General features: G+C 27.5%; 1 protein-coding gene across 1 annotated transcript in view; it reads right to left on the reverse strand.

Annotated features, from left to right (window-relative positions):
• Window positions 1-4,679: 4,679 nt before the first annotated feature.
• Window positions 4,680-17,583, reverse strand: part of LOC113363152 (zinc finger protein 19-like) — a 17,760-nt gene continuing 4,856 nt past the window's right edge. Inside the window, exons 3-7 of the mRNA XM_026605632.1 lie at window positions 10,245-10,488; window positions 6,146-6,205; window positions 5,964-6,067; window positions 5,219-5,317; window positions 4,680-4,847 (exon numbers count right to left, since the gene is read on the reverse strand). Of these exons, the coding sequence (XP_026461417.1) occupies window positions 4,680-4,847; window positions 5,219-5,317; window positions 5,964-6,067; window positions 6,146-6,205; window positions 10,245-10,488 (675 nt within the window). The remainder of the gene's footprint in view (window positions 4,848-5,218; window positions 5,318-5,963; window positions 6,068-6,145; window positions 6,206-10,244; window positions 10,489-17,583) is intronic.

Here is a 17,583-nt window from a genome sequence, read left to right on the forward strand (position 1 = left end):
AAAGTCCAAAGACATTGCAAATTTCTATATTTATTTTTTTTTATTTATTTATTATAAAATGATAAACAACTATATATGTTTTTGTTTAAAAATAAATAAACTTTACACTTCGGACATCCACTAACGGAATGTTCCGGACTCGTCCGCCACGTTCTGTATCCGAACTGATTTGCAAAGTCAATAAATAAATTGCCTATTACTATTTTTACTTTTCACACTCAGTGAACTGTTTGTTAAATTATTAATATTAGGTTAATTAGTTATTTTAGCGCCATTGTTAATTAAAATAGTTAACTGGAAACTGAAAAACAATATACTGTTATTGTGACAGACAAAATAAAATATAAACGTTAGCTTTTTAAAATTTATTTTAAATTTTCAAACTCTTTGGCCCTTACTATTTTTTGTGTAATTAAAATTTGTATTTGTTGTTCGTTTATGCAATCTTTTAAATATTTTAATATATAATATTGTAATTAAGACATTTATAAATCTATACCAGTGAATATTTTATTTTCGAAGTTTCAAATCGTTTGTTCGTTTTGAGTTTTTCTAGAATTGAAGTTTATATTTGCTTTTATTATAAATGATTACATTAACTAATAGTTTAGTATATATTTTTGCAAAATAAAATAATATATTTATATACACGTTTCTAATTCTTTTATTTAAGTTTCACATCTCATGCTCGTTTATAGCCTTTTGTGTATATAGTTTCTTCAAAGATTTTTATGCTAAGTAATTTTTTTTTATAAATATTATATTATTAAATAGATATAAATATTTAGTAATAAAATAAAACTATTGCTGTAACAACTACACACGTCTACACGTTTATATTAATTTAATGGCGTTCTATTGATATAGGACAAAAAAAATATAAACTCTTCTAAAAATGAAATCTGCATTTGTATTTAGATAAATTTTAGCGTTTCTAATTAGTAAGTATATAAATTTGGAATATACATTAAAAAATCACAAAATTTTTATTTCTAAATCAGTGGTTTTTACAAAAGTGTTTCGATGCAAACTCGTATGAAAATTATATGTTTATCTATTATATAAAAATAAGTCGGGTTTTCCTTCCTGACGATATAACTCCAGAATGCACGAACCGATTTCGAAAATTTTGTATTCGTTGGAAAGGTCTCGGACTCCGTGAGGTTTATAGCAAAGAAAATTGAAGAAAGATTTCAACAGAAAAGCAGAAAACACTTTCTTTTTTCACATACAGCGTCATCTCTGATACGCATGTACTACAAACTAATATTTTGTTTGACTGCTACTCATTTGTTTGACAGCTACTCATTTGTTTGACAGCTACTCATTTGTTTGACAGCTACTCATTGTTGTCTGCTCAGTTAATTTCATGTGACAAACCGGCATTGTGTTCACTGTGAAATTGTGCAAATAATGTAAAAAAATAAGTTATTCGTTTCCTAACATTTCAATTGGAAACCATTAAATAAATCACGTGTATTGTGCAAATTTTTATTCAAATTCAACAGCAGGCAATTATTTTCTTCGTCTTTTAATCACCAAACGAAATGTTACATAAAGTGAAACCATCTGGTGGTGAAACGGAGTTCGCCCGGTTTGCTAGTTTTCCTATATTAATTCATTTCACTTTTTTTCTATTCTTATAATTGTGTGAATAATTTTTATATCTTATTTGAAGACGTATTTATTTAAATATTAACTTTTACAGCTGTAGCAACTTTGTCTGTCTGTCGGTTAATATATTTATAAAAGTGTATAAATGGTTTTGCAAATTGTTGCAACAATTATATTGAAACTTGTGATATAAAACAAACTTTAGTTTTATATTAGCTTGCTTGAATTATTTATAACTAGAACTACTAATAGTTATATTTATTAAAAATTAAATAAAAATTAATAAACTGTACACTTCAACAACGCACTTCTTAGTTTATAAGCCACACAAGATTTTTGTATATAAATCAAAACTTAAACTATTTAAACAACTATGAATTATCAATCTTTATAAATCAATTTCGAACTGATTTATTACAAAAAAAACATTTTCACTTGTTTTTTCCACAAAATCAGCATTTCTAAAATTTTCTTTCACATGGTAACAATACCGGCAAATGTCACAGACTGAAAAATTTGTAGCTACAATAAAGCTGTAGTTGTCAAAAGGCTACAAATAGATTTTTGTCATTCAAAAATACTTTTAGTTTTTGGCACCCATTACAGAGACAATTGTCTAAAAAAATTGGCACTTTGTGCATTTTTATCTTTTATTTCCGGCGTAGAAATATATAAGTAGCATTGCTAGACAACTGTAGTTTTAAATGATGTAATGAACTTTTGATGAGCTCTTCAGCACGTGCTGTATGTATTACAAAGTTAAAACATAATTACCTCCTCGCCATGATCGACTCCAAATCCATAGAATGAAAATTATATTTCGGATTTCTATACACTTTTGCAAATTTTTCAAAGTAATCCACTTTGTCATCATTTTCACGTATTTTTTTATAATCATCCATTTTTAATTAATCGTAATTAAACAGTAATTGAATGAAATTAATAATAAAACATTAAAAACCTAATTTAACAAAAAAATTGTAATAAGATTTTTTTTCATATATTTTTATAATTTAAAATTAATTATTATTTATTTAAAAATCAAAATCAAAAATATTAATGAATTGTATCAATTAATTTAAAAAATTATTTGTAATTAATTTTAATGTCAATAAATTATGAAAACAATGAATTAAATTAATTTTTTAATTAATATAAATTACATTAATTAATTATCGAATATCAAGTATAAAATGTGTATTAAAATCAATTAATTAAATTAATATTATAATTGATAATTTAACAAGTTTAATTATTAATAATATAGTGTGAATATCAAATTAATTAACTATAACTAATTAATTAACTATTAACAACGTTTAATTTAATTAATATTGTATTTTTTATTTAACTAAGCACGAACTAATTGTATTTAATTAAAAACACAGCATAACAACTAATTTAATAATTCAACTAATTAAATTAATATTAAATTTATTACTAATTAATTTAAATTCAATTAACTGTCACTAATTAATTACAACTTAACGATGAATAATTTTTCTATATAATCACTGTTGCTAATTAAATTAAATACTGATTGTAAAAAGAATAGTACCGATAATTAAATTAACAAAAAAATCATTATCGATTAAAATAATTGATACTGATCGATCGATTGAAATAAAAATGTTTGTCGGAGTGATAAAGAGTGATAAGGATGACATTTTGGACAGAGATTGCAAATTAATTATAGAATTATTTAAAAATAACACTGTTGCAATCGAGTCAGTCACAGATAGCTAATTGGATGTATCATGGACTGAACTGTCTTAGAAACATATTTTTAATCTGTAAAAATTGATATCACTACTACATGATACCAGGTTATCCAGAACGGGATTCAAACTCGTAACCCTGTTCATAAAGGCAGCCTGCTTAACCGTTACGCCTTTTTATTGGAGGGCGTTCATTAATCACGTGAGCGAGTTTTTAAGGATTTTTGGACCCCCCTCCCCCTTGGTGACACATGGTGATATTCAAAATTACCCCGCCTCTCCCTCCAAACATCACGTGTATTTTTAGTTACGTGAACAAACTGTTTATTATTTTTTTTTTGAAAATGTTTTAATTTAAAAAAAAATCAGTTAAGAAATAAATACACGTGATATTTTTTTATACACCTCTCTCACACGTCAAATCCGCCCTACCCCTTATACTTGATTGTATAGATGAAAGTAATTATATATCTTTTTAAAAATACTATCATTACAATTGAGCAATTCGCTGCATCTGATTGGTTATTTTCGTGAAACAAATTCGAGTTTCTGAAGATAGCAAAATACTTGTACAATTTTGTTAGCACTTAGTATCTGTCGCCGATTGCTGATTGGTTGTTTGCAACAACACTAACTAAGTTGTCATGGCATCGGTTCAAAAGTAATAAAATTTATGAACGAGATTTGTGGCGTCTGTCTTTCAATATTGAAATAATAAGTTATGTAATTTACTTTTGGCAAGTTGTCACTTTATATATATATATATATATATATATATATATATATATATATATATACGAGTATATATATATATATAAATTTTCTGCCAAATATATTAACCTTGACCCTGCACGTTTGTCTTTGGCATCTTTTCAAATATATATATATATATATATATATATATATATATATATATATATATATATATATATATTACGCAGGCAACTAAGTAAGTTCGGCTTTCACTCTTAGGTGGTTTCAATTGAATTTTTAGGTTTACTGTTTGGACAAAATTGTTTGTCACATTTTTCTTATGTAATGTCAAATGTAATGTTATATATATTTGTAATTCAAATGTCCCGCCATTACTATTAGTAACGTTGGCAATAGTGTTCCCCTACTATAACTATATACCAGAACTCTTTGAATTTGGTGTCAAAATGTCTCAGATTCAGTTTTTTGCTAATCGTTTTTATAAGATAGGTTCTCAATCTTCTTTCAACCGCCAACTAAAATTGACAGTAGGAAAACAAAAGTGTCTCATGCATAAACCTTATAGTACAATGTATTACATGGTCTCGTTCATGTTAAATTTGTGATATAAATTTAAACATTTAATTTTCCCACTTACGATTTTCGTTTACTCTTATCAGGTCCATCTCTGTCATCCTCAGTGTCGCCATCTCTGTGATAATCGCTACTACCATCTCCACGTCTTGGCGAAAATTGGACCCTAGAGGGTCCCAGAATAGGAGACCCATCGGGGGCAGTATGGGTTGCAGCTCTTTCCGAAATCTAAAAGGAAAAAGGAAAAAAAAACTCAAATTCGTATAGAATTTATTCAACCAATGATGGGGATAATGACCGTCGAAACGTACAAAAAACATAAAAATCATTTTTACTTATAATATTGATGATGACAAGAGTGCACTGGTGATGACAACATTATAAAAATCATTAAAATTTACAAAATTAATTTTGCTGATGATGACCAGAGTACGCAGTGGTAACGTACATGCATTTTCAAATTTATTAATTTTACTGGTGATGACAAAGATGACTGATCGAAACATAAGAGCATCAAATTGACATTGAATTTAGCATGTTTATTATTTCTTGATGATGACCAGGATGCATAGTCGAAACTTATAATCAATAATTTTTACCTGTGGTTCAGATTCCGAGCTCAGCAGGACGCTCTCATAGGCCAGACTAGTGTCGTCTTGGTCTAAGGAAGTGGCGCGATCTTGTTGAGACTTTGTGGACTAAAAGATAAAAGATGATTAGATAATTTTTCTATTGGCAAGTTGCATGTTGAAATGCAGGCTGGGGAAAGAAAGTGTTTGGAAGTGGTTTATGTTTGAAGGTCTTTTAGAGATGTTTATGGAGGTCATAAAAAATTGATGTTAGATCAACTTTAGTTAGTTTGGATAATTTAGTAAACTAAAATTTTGTCAAAGATCATATTTAGTTTCAGTTATTAGTTCATGAGTTATTGAAACAAATATAAAAAATGTCCCATTGGCTACTGGTAACATAAGACTATTTGTCAATTTACTATTTTTTAAATGTTATTAGGTATTTTTTAAATGTTTGCAATGGTTTTAGATAATTTTAGTGTTAGGTAAAATTTCAGATTTAGATAATTTAAAACTCTGTCAGAAATAGACTAGGTTTTAATTATATTTAATTATATAGTTCAAAAGCTATTGCAACAAATAAAAAAAAAATGTTTGCTTTAACTAAATTTTCAATATTTTTTAAAATATTTCAGACATACATAGATAGTTTTGTATTAGATAAAGTCCTAGGACCCTAGGTGAACTATTAATCTTATCAAAAAAATACAAATATAATAATTTTTTACACGAAATTTTTTATAATTATAAATTAATAATAAAATGTACCTACCTGCGGTTCAACACTTTCAGAAGCCTCAGATTCCGAATGTCTTGGAGAAACTGTAGTACTAACATTGGGTCCTGTACCAACAGAAACTGCCCTTTCCCTTTTACCTAAAAATTGCAATTAATATTACCGATAATTAATATTTGATAATAATTAATAATTAAGAATAATTAGTAATTATTTACCTCGTCCGTGAGTTGCTTTTAATGGCGCATGCATGTGTGGATACGATTTCTTGCGATGAACTGAAAAAAATAAATTTTATTAAAAAAAATTGTAATATTAGAAATAAATTTATATGAAGAATGTTCTTTGAAGTTTTAGAAGTATTTTAGAATTTGGTTTGCAAAAATATATGCATTATTTTTTTCAAAACTTGCAAATTTGTAACATAATGCCTTTTTCGATCAAATATATATAATAAGCATTTTAATAAAAATATTTCAAATTTTGAACTAAATTTATATCAAATTTTAAAAATATTTTTTTAAATGTTTATTTACAGAAATCAATCCAATAGATTTTTTTAAAAAAAATAAATTTATAAATAGAAAGTACTTTTTAAAACAAATAAAGTCTTTAGGGAAAATTTCCAAACAGACATTTTTGATCATTTTTCATTATCAACATCAATTTTTGAAGCTTTAGAAATAATTTTAACCCTAAAATGTTCTTTGTTCTTTCGGCATAATTTGAAAATATATATTTCCAAATTTGATTAAATCCATTTTGCAAAATTTCCTAATCTACATTGCTCAAACCCAATACCTCACCCTTTTCAATTCACTTATCTTCAATAATGTATATTTTGATTGACAATAAAAATGTGCATACCAAAAAAATATATATCCTCAAATTTCATTGGAAGAGTACATTTTGCACACAGAATGCTATAACCTTGAAAAACGAAATGGTAATAAAAATATTTGATCGAGCATAGAAAAATGTTGTCTTACATCCCCTAATACCTCAAAGATGGGCACTTAAAATCTCATAAAAATTCGATAAATCTATATTTATAGAACCTGCGCTTGTATATATATATATATATATATATATATATATATATATATATATATGTATGTCTATGTATATAAATGTATGTATAAACACTAATGTATATTCGTGGGCATTGAAAAGCTTCTTATATACTCGGATAAGCTTTGAAGAAGCTTTCAAAGAAGAAGCAATGATGTTTGACGGTACATCAGGGGCAATTTCAACGAACACACTACAATGCATATATATATATATATATACATATATATTTATATAACTATATATATAATTTTAAATTGTCTGGTATTTTATAATTTTAAATATTTCAAAATGTTTCTTTTTGTTGTTTCAAAACGATTTCTGGAAAAATGAACATCCTATATCTTCAAAACATTTAATATAAAGTATGAGGATATATATATATATATATATATATATATCCTCATATATATATATATACATACATGCATATACATAAAGGTCAGACAAGGATTCCATGATTATTGGACTGTGCAAAATCTAATTAGGTGGATGAAATTTCTTAATCATTAATTTTCATATTCATGTCGGATTTCATTATATATATATGTAAACACATATATATATATATATATATATATATATATATATAGTTGTATATAAATACATATGACGCCTAAATTGAGATACATCGACGGAGCAGTAAGATTGTTTGCGACACGTCAGGCGTTATTTGCTTTCTACCTTTCTAGAGATAGAAAGCCATTTATACATACAAATGTATATATATATACATATATATGTATATATATACAAATAGTGTCTAAAAGTGCTATTGAGAACGATAAAATAAAGCGAAGCGAGAAAAAGGATCTCTACTGTCCAGTTATTATCTGAGTAAAATTGTCGGTGAGAAAACAAAAGTGTGTTTTGTGTCTGAAAAATTTGAAGAATTATTTAAAAAAAACTGATAACGTTATGGTAAGTATTATGTACTAAAATGGCACAATTTTGTTTATTAACAATGGGGGTTTAAAAAGATAAATACAGATTCAGCAAACTTTCTAAAATTTCTTTATGTGAAATAACAGGATTCGTGGTATTAAAAGTATGGTTTAAATTAATAATATGTTCCGAAAACATAGTCTTATATCGATTAGGACTATTTTAAATCGCAGATATGTCGATTTAATTATTGTAAACTTTCTACAATGTAACAATAATTACAATCGTTAAAATTTATTTTGAAAATAACATCAGCAACACGCTCTTTCGTTATTTATGTGAAATAATAGGATTCTTGGTATTAAAAGTATGGTTTAATTAATAATATGTTCCAAAAGCATAGTCTTACTATGATTAGGACTTTTTTAAATTACAGATATGTTGCTTCATACATTGTGAACTTTCTCCAATGTAACAATAATTACAATCGTTACAATATACTATTATTTAAAAAAATAGATAATGTTATGATAAGTATCATGTACTAAAATGGCAGAATTTTGTTTATTAATACAATTAACTAACACAATGAGGCTTTAAGAGGATAAATGCAGTTTCAGTAAACTTTCTAAATTTATTTATGCGAAATAATAGGATTCTTTGTAATAAAAGTATGGTTTAAAGGAATATTATGTTCCGAAAACATGGCTTTTTATTGATTAGGATTTTTTTAATTACAGATATGTTGGTTCATTCTTTTGTAAATATATTGTGAACTTTCTCCAATGTGAGAATAATTACAATCGTTACAATATACTAGTATTTAAAAAAAAATGGATAATATTATGATAAGTATCATGTACTAAAATGACAGAATTTTGTTTATTATTACAATTAACTAACACAATGAGGCTTTAAAAAGATAAATACAGATTTAGCAAACTTTTAAAAGTTTATTAATGTGAAATAAAAGAATTCTTGGTATTAAAAGTATGGTTTAAATAAATAATATGTTCCGGAAACATGGTCTTATATTGATTAGGATTTTTTTTAATTACAGATATGTTGGTTTATTCTTTTGTAAATACATTTTGAACTTTCTCCAATGTAAAAATAATTACAATCATTACAATATACTATTATTTAAGAAAATGGATAATGTTATGATAAGTATCATGTACTAAAATGGCAGAATTTTGTTTATTAATACGATTAACTAACACAATGAGGCTATAAAAAGATAAATACAGATTCAGCAAACTTTCTAAAGTTTCTTTATATGAAATAATAGGATTCTTGGTATTAAAAGTATGGTTTAAATTAATAATATGTTCCGAAAACATGGTCTTATATTGATCAGGACATTTTTAAATTACGGATATGTTGATTCAAATATTGTGAACTTTCTCCGATGTAACAATAATTACAATCGTTACAATATACTATTATTTTAAAAAAAATAGATAATGTTATGATAAGTATCATGTACTAAAATGGCAAAATTTTGTTTATTAATACGATTAACTAACACAATGAGGCTATAAAAAGATAAATACAGATTCAGCAAACTTTCTAAAGTTTCTTTATATGAAATAATAGGATTCTTGGTATTAAAAGTATGGTTTAAATTAATAATATGTTCCGAAAACATGGTCTTATATTGATTAGGACTTTTTTAAATTACAATGTTGGTTTATTCATTTGTATATTATATATATATATATATATATATATATATACGTGGTCTGTTCAAAAAGTACCCGGAATTTTCGTTTTTTTTCAAAAAATATTTATTTATTCGTCTACATTAATGTGGTCCCCTTCAAAGTAGTCCCCCCCAGATATAATACACTTATGCCAGCGTTTTTTCCAATTTTCGAAGCACCCTTGATATTCACTTTTGATATGTCCTTGAGCACTCTCAGCGATTTTCTTCAATCGAGGAAAACCGCCGTCCTTTCATGGGTCTCTTCAACTTTGGGAATAGGAAAAAGTCACACGGAGCCATATCTGGTGAATTTTTGCACTTTGCAACACTTTATTTCATTTTTTACGCAAAATTTAATACAAATTCTTTGACTTTTCAATTCTTCCATTGTAAAAATCGCCGAGCTCAGAAAAACACGTCGAACCTTAGCGACTACCACAGACAAAGTAAACAGTGAATATAGCTGAAAATTTCATCATACTTTAGGGGCATGTATACCAACACAATAAAAAAAAATTTTGACAATCAGACACTCCAGACCCGCGAAATTTATTTATTAGTAATTCCGGGTACTTTTTGAACACACCACGTATATATATATATATATATATATATATATATATTACAGTTATTTATTTCTTCTCTTAACTTACGGCTGTACTCCATATCATCGTGAAAATGTTCGACGACAGGTGGCGGTGCAGAGAGACTGGCCACGTCGAATTTTTCCTTGTCCTTGTCCCCGGAAGTAGTGACACCACCAGGTGACGTCATCGAGGCGAAAACCTTATCCATTTCATCGTCCAGTCGAACCTCTTCGCCGGTGCCCCCTTGAGAGGGCACAGCGCCTCCGGAAGCGTCCAGACCGGTTGAAGAACTTCCATAGTTGCCGTCACTCTGAAAGAAGATATTTTAATATATAATTTCTTCTGTAATAATGTATGTAAATATACTCTTCCTAAACGATTACTCCGATTTTGATAAATCTTTCTGAAGTTTGTTAAGGGATTTTTTAGGATGTATGTGATCAAAAAAATAAAGTAATATTGTACAAACAAATGAAAAAAATGCAAAAACAACATGTCATTGTTTGACATTGAAAATATATGAGAGACATTGTTTGACATTGAAAACAAATGAAAACTATCACCAGCCAAAAATTTCAATTTACTTATAAGCCTAGACAATATTAGAATATTTATGATAAATTCATGATTATGAATAAGAAAATGAAAATGTCTGCATTATTATTGCCAAAAAAGCAGCTGAGATGTGCCAGAAATTAAAATAATATAAGATACAGTATATGATGTATGGCAGATTGATTGATACACATATGAACAGAATTTGGCAAATTAATTCACTTAAAATATGAAATTAAGTAATAATAAGGTACGGTCCTACCTTGAATGCAATGCATGGAAAAATAGGAGCGCACGTCTTAGGGGGCGCCAGTACAAGATTCAGATATGAAATTTTTAATATAGTTTTTCTAATCGAATACTTTCAACAAAAAGCGGTTTATGGAATTAATTATATTTTAAGAATTACTTTTAATACCAATAGAAATATTATAAAAATCAGGGGTAGAAAAAAACAGCAAACTAAACACACACACACACACACACACATATATATATATATATATATATATATATATGTGTGTGTGTGTATATATAATATATATGTATATAAATAAATGTAGATTCGAGACGATTCTAAATTTATACAATTTGCATAGTGCTGTCAATCGATTTTATTGCGAATGTCGCAAAACTTTTATGTGACTATTTATATATATATATATATATATATATATACACATCTAAATGCTATATCATCGGCATTATTGTGTAATCCGCCCTTGAAATGCAATTTCAGGGGTTGAATTATTGAAAAGTTCACCCACAAACAGTTTTTGCCATTAAGTATTTATACGAGACTTTATTGAATCATTAGGTTTATTCTTGTAGCAAATTTTTAAGTATACCGAGTTGTTGTAGGGGTTCATGATGTTAGACAAGGTTGTAGATTATTTAAGTAATAATCAAGGCCTACCTTGAATGCGATGCATGCGAAAAGTACGAGCGCACGCCTTAGGGGGCACCAATACAAAATTCGGATATGAAATTTTCAATACAGTTTTTGAAATCGAATACTTTCAACAAAATAGGGTTTAGGGAATTAATTATATTTTAAGAATAAATTAATATTTATTTTGTACAAATTTGCCAATACACCATTCATATTAAACGAATGGTTTGAGACTTGTAAACTACATACTGAAAATTTGTACGTTAGGATTACTTTTCTTTTCAAATTAGTTTTTAGAGTACATCGAGTTGCTGTAGGGTCTTATAAAGTTAGACAATGTTGTAGATTGTTTAATTTTGCACAAATTTGCCAAATACATCATTCATATTAATCGAATGGTTTGAAAGTTACAAGAGTTGGAGTAAATAAGTACTCGAACAATGTTTGAGCAATGATAGTGTACTTTCAAATGCGATTTTGAAGTATACAGAGTTGCTGTAGGGTCTTATAATATTAGACAATATTGTGAATTATTTAAAACAGTACAAATTAGCCGAATACATCATTTATATTAATGCAATTATTTAAAAGTTATACAAAATTTTCTTAGATAGTAATTAAAATCAACGATGCAGTGGATTCTTCACATGTCGAGATTATTTTTCAACTTTTAGATAATTCTTTTAGGTCCAGTTATGAGTATACCGAGTTGCTGTAGAGCTTTATAGTGTTAGACAATGCTGTATAATATTTAATTTTGTAAAAATTCACCATATATATCATTTATATTAATCGAATGGTTTCAGACTTATAGACATAGTTCAAAAGTTACAAGAGCTATAATGAATAAACGCACCAGCTGCATGTTATAAATAGTAGTGGGGTCTTTAAGACCAAGATATCATTTACCTTTTCCAAAGACTTTCGAATAAGATCCCAAACTTTCGACCTTGTCTTTCTAAAGTATCCTTTATCTTCGAACCTTTCAAATTCGTCGAAATTTCGACTTGTCATCGATGTAAACACATCACTAATTAATAAAAAAAAGTATTACTAACAATAAGTCAATAATCAAAGGTATTGACTGACAAGCAACATATATCGGAGAACAGACAAAACAAAAAATCTTCTAAATATTAACTAAATTAGGTGTAAGTGGCATTTTGCCTTAAGGTAAGTTGCAGGATCTTCCCCATGTTCAAAAAATTCTGAATATCAATGAACTGGGTGTAAGTGGCATTTTGCCATAAGACAAGTTGCAAGAACTTTCCTATATGTCTAAATATTTTAATGTACTTTCAAAGTTAGACCACTTTTCGTAGGCCAATAATATTTTACGATAGTCATTTGACCATGAACTCTATCTTTATACAAAGTTTCATCAATATCACCAAAAAAATTCTGTAATTGATTACAAAGAAACGGCTCAGCCGATCTTTACCAGAAACTCGAATCCCAACTGCTATCTGTGGAACACCTTTTAAATTTTAAAATCGGTTCAGCATTTTTGGCTGAAATGTTTACTAAAAAATTTGCGCTTTTTGCTAAATATAAAGAAACGGCTCGGCAGATCAAAATTTCGTCAGATGGATCTTAAATTTTTGTAATCGTTGTAGCAGTTTTTGAGAAAACGTGGTGGTTTTTGAGAAAAAAAAAAACAGAAAGGTCTAATTTTAACCAAACATGTAATTTGACGGTTTCAAACAATTCAGAATGACTTAAGACGTCGAGAAAATAAAAATGAGCAAATCGTATTTTCTGGAAAAAACTTAAATTTCTTCTTCGGGAAATAAAAAATATCTTAAAAAAATTATTTTTAAAAATTGTATAAAAAATATTTAATAATTTTAATTGCAAAGTTGTCCACCAGCGGAGTCGTTTTTTTATTTTGATATTCGTACAAATATTATTTTAATTTTTTTGAATTAATATTTATCTCAGTTGACTCCTACTACAAATTATCTGAAGCACCAAGATATAATTATCTTGATGAAATTATCTATTACGATACGTTTCGATATTCATCCGTGCCATCATCAGTGTACGATATATGCAATTAATAATCTATAATAATATATAATAAAGCGTTCCATGGCGTAACGGTTAAACGCACTGCATCATGAATTTGAACCCTAGTTCTGGATAACCTGGTATCATGCCGTAGAGATATCAATTTTACTTGGGACAAAAAATACGTTTCTAGTAAAAAATAGCCCATTTTGGACACTGCGTTGTGAAATAGCAATGAGAAGAAACTATTCTGTATTAAATTGAGTTGAAGTTAAACTTCCTGATGGACCTGCCTTAGGGCAGTAATACCCAATAAATTTAATGTCACAAATAACAACCTTAATAACAAATTGCAACTTTTGGGTTTCTCATCAGTATAAGTCCTTATTTGCAAAATAAATTTAAATATTCAGTAAATTTTATAGCAAATTTTTTAATTATTTTGCACTATAAACTAATTTTTTGGAAAAAAAAATCCAGATTTAAGAAATAATTTAAAAAATTGTTGAGCGGTAGAGTTCAAATTTAAGTCTTTGTAAATGTCTTCTAATAAAATTTATTTAAATCAACCCTTTCCACTCGGATGCTGCCGCTCCGGCGGCAAAATTCATGTAAATCTCGGAATTCGCCAGTGGAAAGGGTTAATACAGTTGCTCGTCAGTAGATTTCATTTTTGAATAAATTTAAATTTCAAACAAAAATTTACTACCTTTTTATGTCACATTTTGAAAATTTACTCAAAAATTTAAATTTTTGCACTCAAAATTTTTATAAATTTTTAATTCGCCGGTCACTATAGTCCATATTTTTAAAAAATAAATTCTTTACTTATTTATATATATTATCTATTAACAAAATAATTTTTTACTATATATATTTATCACTTTTAATATTGTTTTCCCGGTAAACCGGATTTTTTTTAGGTCCGGATCCGGACCCGGACTTTCGAGAACTAACCCCGGAATTTGGAATCCGATAGTCTCGATTTGTGCGCAGGCGTAGGAGAAAAAACATGAAGGTATACAGAGAAGGAGATTAATAGTTGAAATTAGATTGTATAGAAGTAGAAGAACATATGTCGGTTTTAGAGGCAATTTTGGGTATACCGAGTTGTTGTAGGGTTTTGCGGTATTAGACAAATTCGTAGATTGCTTAATTTAGAATAAATTTGTCGAATACATCATTCATATTAATCGAATGATTTAGAATAGAGATGAGCTTATCATATCCGAAGCCGGATCGACTCGGATTTGACTCCGCTTCAGGGAGGAGTTATATCCGCTTAACACTCCACAACTCCGACAACTTTGAAACCGTAATACTTGACACAAATGTGTTCTATAGTGCGTTCTTTATGCATCTAAGGATTTGTCAAATCCCATTTAATTTTTTTAAATGAAAATTTATGAATAAAATAAAATTAAAAAATATCAATAAAATTATTTTTCTAAAAAATTACCAAATAAATGACGAGTTGTAAAATTTTTTGGTCGACTCAATGACTCGTAATTTTAACAGTGTTGACCAAAGTAAAAACGCAAAACTTGAGAGTCAAATTCAATTTAATTATTTTCTTTTGATGAGAAAATAATTGATTTCTTGGATTAATTTTATATAAAAATAATGTAGTTAACTTTGTAATAAAAGCAAAACATTTATCATAAAATATTTTCAGCTTTCTAATTTTTTTCTTCTGCTATTTCCATTCGAGAATGAATATTATATCGGGTAGTTCCATTAGCATATTATTACTTTTACACAATTATATAATTGTGTAAAAGTAAAAATTTAATACTATATATTTTTTGCTGCTTAAATACTATTGACGTCACTGATATATTTTGCACTCTAAAGTATTGTTATTTGAGGCTATGGAAAAACCAGATTAAATGTATTTTATTTCGTGTATTTTTCGGTATGTATATTCCTGATTGCCGTCAATCACGGCCAAAGATTGTCGTAGTTAGAAATATGACCCCTTACTATTCAATAAATTATACATTGGAGCTATTCACACTTGTACACAATTTCATTGTTCTGTATCCTTGAAGTAATACTTTTGTTTTTTCTGGAAAAAGACATATACCTAAAATGTCATAAAACTGCCTGTGAGACGAGAAAGCGACAGCTTCCTTCCCAAAGCAAAAACGCAGTAACAGTTTTAGTACCAGTTTAGGGAAGTCAGATATGATTAATCCGGTGAGACAACTCCACTCGGATTCACTCCAAGGGAGGAGTTGTATCGGAGAGATAATTCCGAAGTGAGTTACCCATCTCTAGTTTAGAAATTACGAGAGTTATGATAAATAAATGCACAATCATAAAAGTGGACAAAGTAAGATAAAAGTTTGCCGTTGTACGAGAAGTAGAAGAATAATTGTCCGTTTTAAATTTTTGAGTATACCGAGTTGTTGTAGGGGTTGGTAGTGTTAGACAAAGTCGTAGCTTGTTTAATTGGGAATAAATTTGTCAAATACATCTTTCATAATAATCGAAAGGTTTAGAAGTTATAAGAGTTATAAATAAAAACGTAAGTGTCTATTACACGTCTATTTACACTATTTTATATAACGAATGTTATTTATTTATGTAATTAATTTTAATATTGATTTTGAATCAATTGACCAGATTAAATGAATATATTTATATATATATATATATATATATATATATATATAAATGATTTCTCCTGACATTTTGCTATATTGATGAGATTAAAATGACAAAAGGGATTTTAATTAAAATGAGATGCTGTGGTTATATTTTACTGCGCATGTGCCTAAAATTTATATATATATATATATATATATATATATATATTTGTCATGAAGAACTTCATGAAGGAGCATATAAAAATATGTATATTCAATTGAAATCAAAAATTTACTTTTATATTAAATTGCTCCATTTTCTGCAAATGCTGTTGAGATTAAAGTAATAAATTAGAAACGATGAATTCAATACACAAATTTGACGTTCATGTTACGTTATTGTTATGTAACTAAATGTTTTATTAAATTGCTTAAGTTTCGTTAACGATTATTGAGATTCCAATAATAATATTAAAAGACAAATAATTTGTTTCACAGATGTCGCGCTTGTGTGACGTTATTGTTATGTACCTAATTGTTGCATAATTTTAGTCAATAAGTTTATAAATGTTATTATAAAATAATATAACAAATAACAGATTATATAATGATAATGGCAAATGATATAAATAATAATAAGTAATAATAAATGAATTTAAGTTTATTTTACACGCGTTAAAGATTGTTCAATAATAATAAGTAATATTTTTTACTCACCCTTCTAGGACCGAAAGTCAAAAACGAAGAAGACCTCTTGCCGGATAAACTCAAATTTTTATTGCTCATTTTTTACTGAACTCGCTTTTTCACAAAACTCAATTCAATAAAGCACTGCCTAACTTGTACACTAAAAATAACTCACTTGTGTCCAAATAAAATTCACTTTTCGTTAATGTTTTGTGATAAAAATTTAAATTTATACTATTTGTTGAATAAAACCTGAAAATGGCAATAAAGCATATATTAATATTTAATAATAATAGTAATAATAATAATCATAATATGAAATTACACGTTAATTCGTTAGTGTTATAAAGGAGTGATCATTTTTTTAAATTTCTGACTATTTCTATTTATCTCTGTCTAGCTCTGCCTACTTCAACCTATCTAGAACTATTTCAGTATATTACAGTATATCTCAGTATATTACAGTCTATCTCAGTATATTGCAGTCTATTTCAGTATCATATAGTCTATCTTACGATCAGTCTAACTACATTTAACTCACAATCAGCTTAATTCAGTCTATTCTAGCCTAACACTATCAATCTCTTTCTAACTCACAATCAGCCTAACTCAGTCTATCTCTGTCTAACTCAGTCTATCTCATTCTACCTTTGTCTAACTAAGGCTAGCT

This window comes from Ctenocephalides felis, unplaced genomic scaffold (assembly GCF_003426905.1).
Source record: "Ctenocephalides felis isolate EL2017-DRISC unplaced genomic scaffold, ASM342690v1 CF-g0.4_SCAFFOLD_00845, whole genome shotgun sequence".
NCBI classification, from domain to species: Eukaryota; Metazoa; Arthropoda; class Insecta; order Siphonaptera; family Pulicidae; genus Ctenocephalides; species Ctenocephalides felis.